Below are 12,784 nucleotides of genomic sequence, written 5' to 3' on the forward strand. Positions count from 1 at the left end.
TACATAACTCGCTTTCTGTGGCTTGGCTTTGACACTGAAGCCAAATGCGACAGGTGGCTGCGCGATGTGATGCGATGCCAGCCGACAAGGGCAAGGTAAACACAGGCGTTGGCCAAGTTCATATTCGGGTTTGAGCATATGATATAAGATCATGAAAATGCTATTGAAGCTGACACTGAGCACAAACTATCTTCTAAAAAATTAGAGAGAATATTCCTAAAAATCACTCCCCTATTTTCTAAAATAATAAGTAAATACCAAAAATTAAATAATAATTGCTATAATATATAATTTTTCACATATGTATATACATAAATATTCTTCCCTTCGAATTTTCGTATGTGGCTGATGATGAATATATAAAATAAATAATTCATAAATAATCATTTAGATATTTATTTATATTATAAATCATGACAATATATTTTGTTTTGTTTAATATACTTTTTAATATAATACTTTTTAATATAATCATGAGGCAATATATTTTCCATTAAAAATATCCATTAACATTTTAGATTTTTTGAAAAATTTAGGGCAAATAGAAATTTGTTTATTATTCTTAAGATAAAACACTTGCTCTTCAAATTATGCATTAAAATGATTTAAAAGCATCATGAAACATTTAAATTAGGAGATAAGCTCTAAGCACATTCAAACTATATTTTCAATCTAAAATAAAACTATACAAAAATTAAAAAAAAAAAAAAAAAAGTTTTTAATTTGAGAAAACCAGAAATCAAAGACTTTGACAATAAAGTAGGAATAATATAAAAATCTTAACAAAAAGACATAACACAATGTGTTATACACATTCTTTTTTAATCAGTCGTAAATTCAGAACAAATGCCATAACATATTTTTGGGAAATGTTTATGGATATGAAAAGTGTATAGAATAAAAAAATTTACAAAATTTAATTCATTTGCATTCAATGTCAGCCGTTTGATTGTCAAAATTTTTTAGGTACTCGCAATCTTTTTGCTTTTTATCAATTCCCAGGCAACGGTAATATATGAGAGATGAACGCATTGTGACATCGTCCAACTAATAAGCACCTTAGATGACTACATTAAAAAAAAATTTTAGGTCTAAGAAGGTTCCCAATCCATGCACACGTCACTTTGATATCACAAAGCTAATACCTAAGCCCCGGAAAAACTTCCGGAATCCCGAAACCACCAAAGGACCCGCATCAGTGAAATCGCCCATAGCCAAATCTTACATAGACCCAAGAGTCCGTGGATATGTCAGAGCGCCTGCCGACTGGCGGCCGATCGATGGTGGCTATATGCCAGACGATCGAGGCAGTCCCTACTTGCTGCTCTCCGAGGACGAGGACGACTATTCGCAGGTGAATGAAAATGCAAAGAAGCTACGAGCACCTACCTGTCACAATGTGTTGCATGAACCGCGGCTGAAACTGGATGCGCCTGATGTGAAGCGCCTGGTGCGCGGCATACGGCTCAGCATTTGTGTCGAGCACACCCACTTTCCACTGATTGCCAAGGTATCGAAGGGTCTGGGCCTCACCCACGTGCCAGAGCATCGCCTGTGGAATGTTCAATGGTGCGATAATACGCCCCATTTCGATCTACTGAAGAGTATGAAGCGATTCCAGCAAATCAACCATTTCCCCGGCATGATGGAAATCTGCCGCAAGGATCTACTCTCGCGTAATCTGAATCGCATGCTCAAAATGTATCCGGGCGACTATCGCATATTTCCCAAGACCTGGCTACTGCCCACAGAGTGAGTTGCGAGTGCTGAACTTCAATTTGATCTCAATGTTCGGCTAACATTTTCATTTCAGCACCTACGATGTGGCTGTCTATGCTAGCAAGCACAAGCGCACGTTTATACTCAAACCCTACTCATCGGGGCAGGGGCGTGGTATTTGGCTAACCAACAATCTGCGCACGGTGGGCAGACAGGAGAAACTGATCTGCCAGACGTACATTGAAAAGGTGAGTCAAGGAATCTAGGTTCATCTACGGTAGTATCCGATAATAACGACGTGCTCATTATATCTGGACGTCACTATGTGTATATAAGTTTGCTTATAAAACTTTGTCTGGGGACCAGACGAATATCGTAACAACCGTACATTCGCTATAAACGGAGTCGTTATAACTGGATTTTACTGTACTTTGTTTCGTTGAATCTCTTATTTAATGCTGGTGATCAGATTTCAGTTCTCATTTCCTCTTAATTACTCATAATTAGCCTATTTATCTCCTTATTGGTAAAGTTTTTATGAATATGTCGCTCACTTTCTTCATATATATCTGTATTCCTCTCCCTCTCTCTCTCTCCCACTCATTATATCTCTCTCTGTGTCCCTCTTTTTTCTCCTTCCCTAATTACATTCTCTTTTTCTCTCTCTCTATTTTTGTCTTTCTTTGTTTTTAGCTATTTATATTTCATTTATTCATTTACTTTCCATTTTAGCTTTATTTAGTTGTCTCTCTCTTCTCCCTTTTTCATTTCATTCTCATTATATCATTTATCATTTAATTACTTAATCCATTTTATCAACAAATTTTATATTCTAATTCCCAACTATTACCCCCTTCTTTAGCCCCTCCTCATCGATGGCTTTAAGTTTGATTTGCGTGTTTATACGCTGGTCACTTCAGTGGATCCCCTGCGCATCTTTGTCTACAACGAGGGCCTGGCTCGTTTTGCAACCCACAAATACAAGCCGCCGGCCTTGGGCAACAGCAACAATATGTTTATGCACCTTACCAACTATTGTGTGAATCGCCGCAGCTGCAACTATGATGCAGGCACTGGCAATGACAACGGCTCCAAACGGAAATTGAGTGCATATAACAAGTGGCTCGCCGATCACCATTACAATGTGGACGAGTTCTGGGCGACGGTGGACGACGCGATCATCAAGACCGTGATCAGCGCTTGGCCGGTGCTCAAGCACAATTATCACATTTGCTTCCCAAAGCACGATAAGATACAGGCCTGCTTTCAGTTATTGGGCTTCGACATACTCGTCGACTGGAAGCTTAAGCCGTACATACTGGAGGTGAATCATACGCCCAGTTTGGCGGGCGGAGAGCCGGTTGACTTCGAAGTAAAGCGTCCACTGATACGCGACACTTTGAACCTGATCAGCATGCCCCTGGTCGACAAGGAGGAGATCATACGCGAGGATCGTGCGCTGCTTCGCGATCGTCTGATGAGGCAGATGCATCGACGCCGTGTGGTCACTCCGCCCAAGGACGGGTCAGGACAGCGGCCGGCCGGTGGCGCCGACGAGAATCCAGTGTGCTCTCTGGGCGCTCTGGCGCAGCAAATTGCCTGGGAGGAAAGCCATTTGGGCAACTACAGGCGCATAATGCCGCCCACCGACACTAATCGGGTCAGTTACTACTTCAAGTTCTACAATCAATACAAGGATATACCCATGTTCAAGGACAACACAGCCAGCAATACTCGCCATCAACTCACTCGTGAGCATTTGAGGCAGGAGCATCTCCAAAGCCAATTGCAAGACGAACGCTGTCAGCTGAATGCGCAGCTGCAGCTGCGCAACGACAAGCAGATACCTCTTCTGAACAAGCAAGTGCTCAAAGAGAAACGCATGCAAACACTGGCCATAATCAAGGACATACAGCAGCAGAAGGCCAAGATGTTGAAGCGGACGGAGGGTAAAGAGAAGGTGGGCTTATGGCAGATGCTCAATACGCCGGAACGAACGGAGGTCAAGAGGCGCAAGGATCCAGAGAACTTTAGGAAATCCTCGAGGCAGCCATCGAGGCACTCCTCGACGCCGTCCTCAAGGAGATCCCCGAGGCCGTCCTCGAGGCATTCTTCGAGGCAGTTCAGAAAGCCAACGGATTCAGACGAATCAACCGATACAAGCGAGCTCAAACGGCGCAAAGCTTTGCCAGAGATCTCGCCCAGCCGCATCAAACGCATCCACGTGCCCAACGCCAAGGCAAACCGACGCGCCAAGCATCGCAAGCTGCAGCAACGAATCAAACGATCGCGTCGTCTGGAGCGTGAGTCCCGCCTCGACGCCGAATTCCTGGCCAAGCATAGCATTGTGGCTACTGCACGGCTGCTGGCGGGCAGCTCCAAGCCTCAAACCTCCGCCACCTCGCAAATGTGCAGCAACATTGTGCAAATGCCACACCAACTGAGCGAGTTTGAGTCCAAGCTGAATGCCTTTAACCAAGTCGAGCTAAAGTCCTATCAGGAGCTCACGTTCAGCAAGTACAGCGATCAAAATGTTGACTGGCTGCCCGAACCCATCGACGAGGCGGACAATCAGCAGCACTTTGAGTGGCGATCAGAGCGCGAAATGGCTGTCAAGAACAGCATGTTTAAGGAGGTGGTAAGTAAATGAAATCGATCGCACGGAATGACAGTTCCCTTTAAGATCACTTGTTCCTCTTGATTTCTAACAGATAAGAACTACTATATCATAGATGCATTTGTTAAACTAGACTTTGCTAGTTGAGTTCGATACATGTCAAGTTCGTAGTTACGTAGTTTTTGATCCAGTCTTGAGAATTTTCGATCGTATGTATTTTAACATATAGCTATATGAGTCCAATGTACTTCGTTGACTGATCGATACGATTTCAACAATACTGATATAGTAGTTCAAAAAAGATGATTACTGTTCAATGTTAACTAATTTCGAGCTATTTTCTTAGCTGTTCCATGAAATGTACGAGCGCGGTGATCTAACCAAAAATGATATTAGACTATTTCCAAATCTTCTGTATTCAATACTGCGCCATCAAATGAACAATAAAAATATTTATAATTCCTATAACAAATATAATAATAATACTGATAAGGAAAAGGCTAAGGAAAGTATGTTGGTGGCAATGAACTGAATGAAGAATATTTGAAATTGAAATTGCATTTGAATGAGACATATCCGACAAACAGAGGGAGACAGTGAGAGACAGAGAGAGAGAGAGAGTTGGTGAGTGCCTCAGCTCGCAGCATTCTAAGCAAACCCCATTCAATTGCATATCTTCAAGATCTGCATTGAAAAGTAATTTCCGAATCTTCTTTATCGCATAAATCTGAACGCCATCATCATCATCAGCATCACCAATGAGCAAGTACAGTTACTACTATGTGGGAAAATCTGAAGCGTACTTCGTCGTTATTGAAACCTTCAAAGACCATAGTCTTTTAAATAAACTTAAATTTTAAGTGTAAGTTTGCCGCAAAAATTCGAAATTGTAACATAAAATATGGATTTAAACCAAAAAAAAAAATTTGTCACGAAAACAAAAACCAACATGAAAATCTTTCATTTTCATGTGCTTTTCTGCTGGAGATTCAACTAGCATTTCGGAAGATATCAGAGTACAGAATATTTTGGTAAATACATGAATAAAATTAATTATTGTGTCGTATTGGCTAAAGCAGCGCAAATGTGACGCCCGATGAAATCGAAATTAGTGTCATCTCTGAGTGCCCGGAACGAAGCAAATAATTGTAAATGAAACCCCAAGCAATAAACTACAATTCATGACTACAATTCACACAAAGGCATTCAATAGTTATGTTAAACATCGAAAGCATTGAATTTATATAAACAAAATTATAAAATAAACAGATCTATCTCGGAAATGTCTTTAAGAATTATTTAGCCTACTCGCTTGTTCTATTCGAGCTGCCTCGGCATCTGATATTGATTGCAATCGCAATCGGGAAAATACAATTTTCATAAACTTCTTTTGCAAGCAGTTCATAAGCATGAAAGCCTCCCCCACTACCCAGTCCACCCGCCATGATTTGTCAAAGGCAACCCATGCAAAACTTCTCCTAACCCCAACGAAGCCATTCCCTCTAGATAACTCTCAGCTGCCAACATCCTTGCGCTTTGACGCTGCTCTAGCATGCATAAACAAAATGCAACACAATACGCTAAACTTGGGGCTTGGGGCTTGAGCGGGTCGGAGCCTGGCGCAGTCTTCAAACTTGCATTATTGAAAACTGCAGTTGGCTACGCTTTTAGCTGCCGTTGCTGCCGCCATATGCAAAGCAGCCATCGCACTTTTTCACTAGGCGATGGCAACGGAGGCGGCTGCTGCTGCTGCTGCCAAGCCAAAGGACCTGCCTTTGGTCTACTAGGGGCTTATGCTCTATGGTCTATGTCCTATGGCTTTGGCTTTGGCTTTAGACGTCAACGCATGTCCTGCGTTCGCTTTCTTTTTAGTATATGCTTTTAAAATGGGTGTAGTAGGGGCGTTCTCTATTCGTGCAGGCAGCGGAAGACAAAATTAAGGCAAGAAATTATATAAATGCCTGAACAGGCAGACAAGTCGATTTAAGCTGTGAATGCATCTTTACTATGGCTACAGTTTTCATTGAAATAAAGGATAAATCTATACATGAATTATATATGCAGATCTTATCTGTGGTTAGCCTATATAATTATAAAATAATAGTAAATTTATAATTCAGGTTAAGATTAGGAAAATAAAAAAAACCAGAGCAAATAACTTTTATATTATACAGTCGAGTCTCGATAAATTGTACCCTGCTGAATAAAAAATTATACACATATATCTAGCTCCATTTTAATTCATCCTATAAAAATAATTCATATCTCTGAAACTTCAACATTTTCTATATTCAATTTTCTATATTTATATCAACTAGTCGTGCATCCCCAACGGAAAAACCTTTACATTTCTCAGCTGCAACTGCCGTTGTGGATGCCGCTGCTTCTGCTGCTGCAGCTGCCTTTCCAGTCATGTGTCACATATTGAAAATTGTGCAGCAGCAGTCACAGCAGCCAGAGTCAGGCAGTCTTTTGGCTTATGGCTGACTGCCTGCCTGCCTGGCCTGGCTGACTGGCTGGCTGACTGCCTTTCGGCCAACAAAGTCGAGCACAGCGCCCTGATAAGCCATTCGAAAGAGGGTTTTACATATGCTGAGCTCAAAGCGAAAGACCGTCTGCCAGCCATACATCTGCAACGTATTGTGGCAGCTGTGGCGCATGGAGCTCGCTTAATATTTGATTGAACATTGTTGCGCATGCTGCTAATACTTTTATTGCATTCTATACAGCTTCTTCTTACACATAGTCATCGTCATCATCCACATCATCTACATCATCATGATTGTCTTCAGTTGTTCTGAGATCAGCTTAAAGTTCAAGTCGTGCTCTTGCCAGCTTGAAAACTTTGGCCTGCACTTTTCCACATATGCAGCAAAAATTTTCCGTTTGATGCTTTTAGTGTCGTCTTATTAAAAAGTTTTTAATCTTATCTGCGAACCAGCCTCCTCCTTCTTCTACTTCTCGTGCTTCTCGTCGTCTTCCCTTGCGTTGCGTAGCGCCCACACAGTTGTCGTTTTATTCCCTGATAAGCTCTTAAAATTCCTACCATCTATTCTCTGGTCCCGACTCCTGCTCCCTTTCTCATTCACTCCATCTATAACAAAGCTGCGGAAATGACTGAAGCATTGCAATGGCAAAAGTTTAGCTCATAGTACACTAAGTGTCCTTTCTTTTTTTTTTTTTTTTTTTTTGGTGTGCGTGCGCGAGTGTGTGTGTCTGTCTACATTGTTGACAAAAGTTGAGGCTGCTATTAGGGGTCGTTTAGCTTGCGATTAGTTCGGCTAAGTCAGTCTACGATGCTCAAACTTCCTGCCTACTTTGCAAGTTTTCGAAAGTTCTTTAGAATTCGGAAATGTCTCAATTTGAAATTGTGCAAAGAAAACAGAAACAAAAACGAAAACATATACGAAAAACTTCAATCACATTAAGGGTATTAATTTTAAAGTGGTTTCGCACATTGTTTAGGCTGGGCAAATACTTGAAATTTTTAATTTAAATCGATCCAGCCAAATAACTAACTAACGTAACTTGGCTAAGAGGCCAACAAATTGGTTTAACTTTGTTGGTTTTTGTTGTACTTTGATTGAACTATGAAGTGCATCTCACTCACTGATTTGTACTCGGCTAAAACTCGTGATATATAGATGATAAAATTTATAGCGATCTGTTGCTATTGAAACGTGCTCCTAATAAAAAGTGAAAATGAGTTGCTATTAAGCACACACTAAACATATATTTTGCTCTGGGAGAAACTACTCGAATAATGACGCCCCTATCATTTCATTAACAATTACTCAAGTCGTAAACATGTTGATGCACTTTTTTTTTGGCACATATATTTATTGATGCTTCACCTCCTGCACACGTTCAGCTCGTATAAGATATATATATATATATGTATTCCTTGTACTTTCCGCTTATCAGTCATAAAGCATAATGTGCACTTAATCTTCATTTGCACTGGGACAACATTACAACACTGCGAAATGCATACGAAAAGGGAAGGAGGGAGAGAGAGAAAGAGAGAGTGAGATATGCATAAAAATTTGGTTGAGTGGGGGCGTGAAGTTGACTTCAGCTGCAGAAAGCCTTTTAATTTGTGCCATAAAGACGAAAAAGGAATTGCTTAATTCCATGACAAACACTCGCAGCTGGAGTGCATATAAAGGATAGGCCCCGACGGGAAGACAGCTCTACAAGCCAGCCAGCCATCCCAGCCAGCTATCCAGCCAGTCAGCCAGCAGCTCTCCGAATCCCACGGCGATGACTTAAATCAACAAAAGATTTATGCCAGACAGCAGTATACGGGACAGCAGGAGCAGAAGTTGCATTGAGAAAAAAAAAACAGAAAAAGAAGCTAGGCGTATATAAATCCTGCGAGTCGGACTTAACGGCAACAACAACAACGGCAACAGCAATGACAGCAACATCAAAATCTGTAAGGACCAAAATAGCGCCCGGCTAAAAGTCAGTCAGTCAGTTGAATCAGGGCGAGAGGGCGTGGCAGGGGGTAAATTTGGTAAAGCTGCGACAGAGCTCTTGCTTTTGTTGCATGCGAAATAACATGTCTGGCCCAACTGTAGCCAGCCAGTAGTGCTCTATATCCCCAGCAATATCCCTCGCTGTATAACCACATGTGTACCACATACACACATATATACATGCACATATGTATACACATATATACATGTAGGTTCACAACTGACGACTGGCACAAATAATTTGCAGTTTTACAGTTTTTCAGCGCTTTTATGCTGCATGTTTTCCACTTCACAGGATTTTATGTGCCACTACGCTCGGCTCAAGTGTTGGAAAATACAATTGCCAAGCTCACACACGTACACACATACACTGAGCGAAAAAAAAAAACATTTCCGCATTTGTTGTTGATGTTAGTTTCTTTTTTTTCTGCTGCTGCTGCTGTTGTTGTTTGTGTTGTGCCGCCAAATGTTTTGCCTTTGCTAAAAAAGACAATAAACTGTGTCAGTGCGGGCCAAAACACATGTGTGCGTAGCATATATACCCTGTAAACTGGCATAATGGTCAAAGCGTGTCGGAGTATCAAAAGTGACGTATTTATGATATCTTTAGAAATACAAAAAAAAAATATATATATATATATATATATATATATACTAACTTCCTGGTTCATCTTTGTTTAACGGCCTAAATATTGTGTAAGCATGCGTATACCCTATATAAAATATAGAGCTACATTTGAATGCATTTTATCTTATATAATTGCACATTTAAAGCAATTTTTAGTCACTTATAATTATTAGAAACCTATACAAATTATGTACAAAATGATATAATTAATTTTATATCATTACATTAATTTATTATTATATTCTAACTGCATTTACAGGGCATTTCAAATTCGTTTCGAAGATGACTCTCTTCTAACATTTCTTAAATGTATCTGCAGCAGTATTTGTTTTTGCATCTGTAACTGTGTTGCAGCACGGCAAACACTTGAGTTCTTCATGCATTTTTTATGCACTTTTGTTGCATTGTTTTTTTGTAATTGCTGTTGATATTGTTGGTGCAACTGGGCTGCTGTTGCTGCTGCTGCTGCTGCTGTAGGTTGTTGCACGTCTAACAATGCACTCTGGCTAAACACTCAGCTAAACACACACACAAACAAAATCTGTGAGTGTTTGAGCCATATTTGTTGGCGCTTTAATATGTCACACATTTTGTGTCCAGTGTTATGGCTAAAAAGTAACACATATATATACGTATATATATGTATATATATACAGCATATCTGGCCACAAAAGCCACTAAGCAAGCAACATCAAGTGCTCCACAAAAGACACCAATGAAAATCCTCTAGAAAAACTAACAGCAAACCGAACCGCCGCCTTTCAGCTGCCAACACTCAGCTAACACACAGCACACGCAGTGAGGCAACAGTGTGGCAAATAACTGTTGTCACACCACAAGCCACATCCACATACACATAACCATACACACATATGTATATATTTATACCATCTATGTATACTTATATATATATATGCTTCTTGTTGAGCTCTGCTCAAGTGTGTGACAAGTTTTTGCAGCCACTCACAACAAATTGCCATGGATTTAGGTATTTTCATCGCCTTGCCAAAAAACTTTACTACAAAGTAGCTTAAAAAATATATATATAAAGAATAGGCGACTTGAAAACACCCTGCATATTAAATAAATGAATAATAATGTAATATAATAAATTAAAATAAAAACACAATAAGCAAACAAATTTTGTTTAAATAAAACATTACAAACAAAATATCACAAGAAAATTAAATAAAATAAATAAATAATAAATTAAATAAGTAAAAAATAAAAAAAAATTAAGAAAATATATATAAATAAAATAAAAATTAAAAATAATGAAATTCGAATAAAGATATATAAATAAAATTAAATATAATTAAAAATTAAAAATATTAAAATTAAAAAAAAAAATCAAATATATAATATGACAAAACATAATTTACTATAATTTACATTTCCATTTAATATCAGATTTTTATACTCAATATAAATATGTATGCATATGTATCACGGTTATAAAACCCCTTAAACCCCAAGCTTGGTCAGCATTTTCCGATATATACTTCAACTAAATCCCCTTCAATTTAATATAGACTCTCACGTCGCACACTCGATTACAGGGCATATAAAATATCGTGCGATTTAAGGCTCTGGCCAAAAATAAGCAACAACAATAAAGATGATAACAAGCAGGCGAAAGAAGTTCATTGGATGAAAGTAAAATTTATGTACATCCATCTATATGTATATCTATCTAACTATATAGCTATATATATATATACATATATGGTTATCTTTATATATGTATATAATAATTTTGGTGTGTACTTACAACTGTGATGGGATAGAAAGGATTTATGATAGTGAAGAGTAGAATGTGATTTGGCCGTGTAGTCTCAGGACGCTTTCTCCTTAGGTCGTCGTTTGACTTGTTCAGTAGTGCTTGCTGCTGACTCTGATTTTGTGTGGACTGTAAAGAGTAATATATATATTTTTATATAGTCAGATATCAACGTATTTGTCAGGTGTATTTTTGTTTATAGTTGTTAAATAAAAAGACATTTACATATTTTTACATTTACATTTTTACTTTACACAAATCATTTTGGACAGTTACAAAATTTTAAAAGAAACTAACACAAAGATGCAGCTAAATTAATGTATTATGCTCTATGAATTCTCTAGTCAGCAAGATACCCAAAACAAAAAACACCGAGGACTTTAATAGCGTACTATCAAAATTATTCTTATTTATAATTTCATACAATTTGTTCCCAATAATTTTCAACTGTTCCACATAGGCGCGAGCACTACAAATGATTTTTTAATTAGTTAGAAATTTCACAGCGCTTCATTTGTTCAATGTATTATTTACCACAGTATACAGGACACCATCTCTAGATTTTATATACTTGATAATTGAGTATAAAAAGCTCTATATATGCAAAGAAATGCAAGTCGCAAATCTAGTGAAAAATTCGAAATTTTACGTTTGAAAATGTTTGTTTTAAATGAATTCTAAATCGAAGCATTCGAGATTGAAAGAAGAAAATATTTTCACAAGCTGAAATTTTTGGCTAAACATAATATACATTTCTTTCTGTATCTCTCCTCTTCCTTTTCACCGCTCTCTTTCTCTCTGTGTTTGTATAGCTAAAAAATCAATGCACTAACTAAAAGTCTTTGCCCATTAGCTGGCAGACCACATGTCAAACTGCCTGTCAAATTGTTGTGCACAACCGTTTCCAATAGCCCAAAAATGCAATTGATTTTTCAGTTTCTCGTTTTTCCTGGCTCTAATGACGTTCGTTTAATGCGAAAAAAAAAAATTCAAGTCAAAATAATACAAAGTTTTCTTCATATTTTTTGCATACGTTTTCACGATAATTGACGCTGTCAACAAAATACTTAAAAAAATAAAACAAATACAAAGAAAATACAACAACAAAAGTAGGTAAATTCTCTTAGCATAATTTGTTTCGAGGGGCTCTATAAATAATTGCGGAATTTAGGTAAAACATGTTCATGTCACGTTCAAATGTCAATCAACGCTCATGATAGGCCAAGCGGATGATTGCGGAGGGGCAGGTAAGGCGTCACACATTCAGGTGAGAAAAATATTGTTGCACATGCATGACGAGAAAGACAGAGAGAGAGAGAGAGAGAGAGAGAGAGAGAGAGAGAGGCAGCACATTACAGACAGGTGGGTGCTAGCGGGCGGGGAGCAGCCAGGAGTTGGCTTTAGCCTCATAGACTTGACATCAAAATGCCAGACATGCGCCGATATTTGCGCTAATTAAGTAGGTCATATGCCAGGAAATGATGATAACGCATCGAAACATGTATATTTGGAATATTTGCATACTCTATAACTATTAATCAGTATCTGAACTTGTGTAT

The 12,784-nt window shown here is 38.6% G+C and overlaps 2 protein-coding genes across 25 annotated transcripts in view; one reads left to right on the forward strand and one right to left on the reverse strand.

Annotated features, from left to right (window-relative positions):
- The window catches only part of sm (heterogeneous nuclear ribonucleoprotein L), a 215,972-nt gene that overhangs the window by 118,663 nt on the left and 84,525 nt on the right, over positions 1–12,784 (reverse strand). For all 21 annotated transcript variants that reach the window (XM_089470386.1, XM_089470385.1, XM_089470384.1 and 18 more), the window contains one exon: positions 11,217–11,354. In XM_089470386.1, coding sequence (XP_089326512.1) covers positions 11,217–11,354 — 138 coding nt within the window. The remainder of the gene's footprint in view (positions 1–11,216; positions 11,355–12,784) is intronic.
- Positions 782–5,619, forward strand: TTLL6A (Tubulin tyrosine ligase-like 6A). 4 transcript variants are annotated; one of them, XR_016270328.1, is made up of 6 exons: positions 783–1,008; positions 1,064–1,752; positions 1,814–1,967; positions 2,582–4,357; positions 4,683–4,960; positions 5,019–5,619. XR_016270328.1 is itself a non-coding variant. In XM_018011974.2 (5 exons), the coding sequence occupies exons 2-5, from the start codon at positions 1,064–1,066 to the stop codon at positions 4,449–4,451; spliced, it is 2,640 nt and encodes an 879-aa protein (XP_017867463.1). In that variant the 5' UTR covers positions 782–1,008; the 3' UTR covers positions 4,452–4,825. The 4 variants fall into 4 exon arrangements, 2 of the variants coding, with proteins under 2 accessions (XP_017867463.1, XP_089326507.1); XR_016270329.1 differs by having other exon boundaries at positions 1,090–1,752; XM_018011974.2 differs by lacking the exon at positions 5,019–5,619 and having other exon boundaries at positions 782–1,008; positions 4,431–4,825.

Source organism: Drosophila arizonae, chromosome 5, assembly GCF_054131065.1.
Source record: "Drosophila arizonae isolate 15081-1271.41 chromosome 5, UAZ_ARI_1.0, whole genome shotgun sequence".
Taxonomy (NCBI): Eukaryota; Metazoa; Arthropoda; class Insecta; order Diptera; family Drosophilidae; genus Drosophila; species Drosophila arizonae.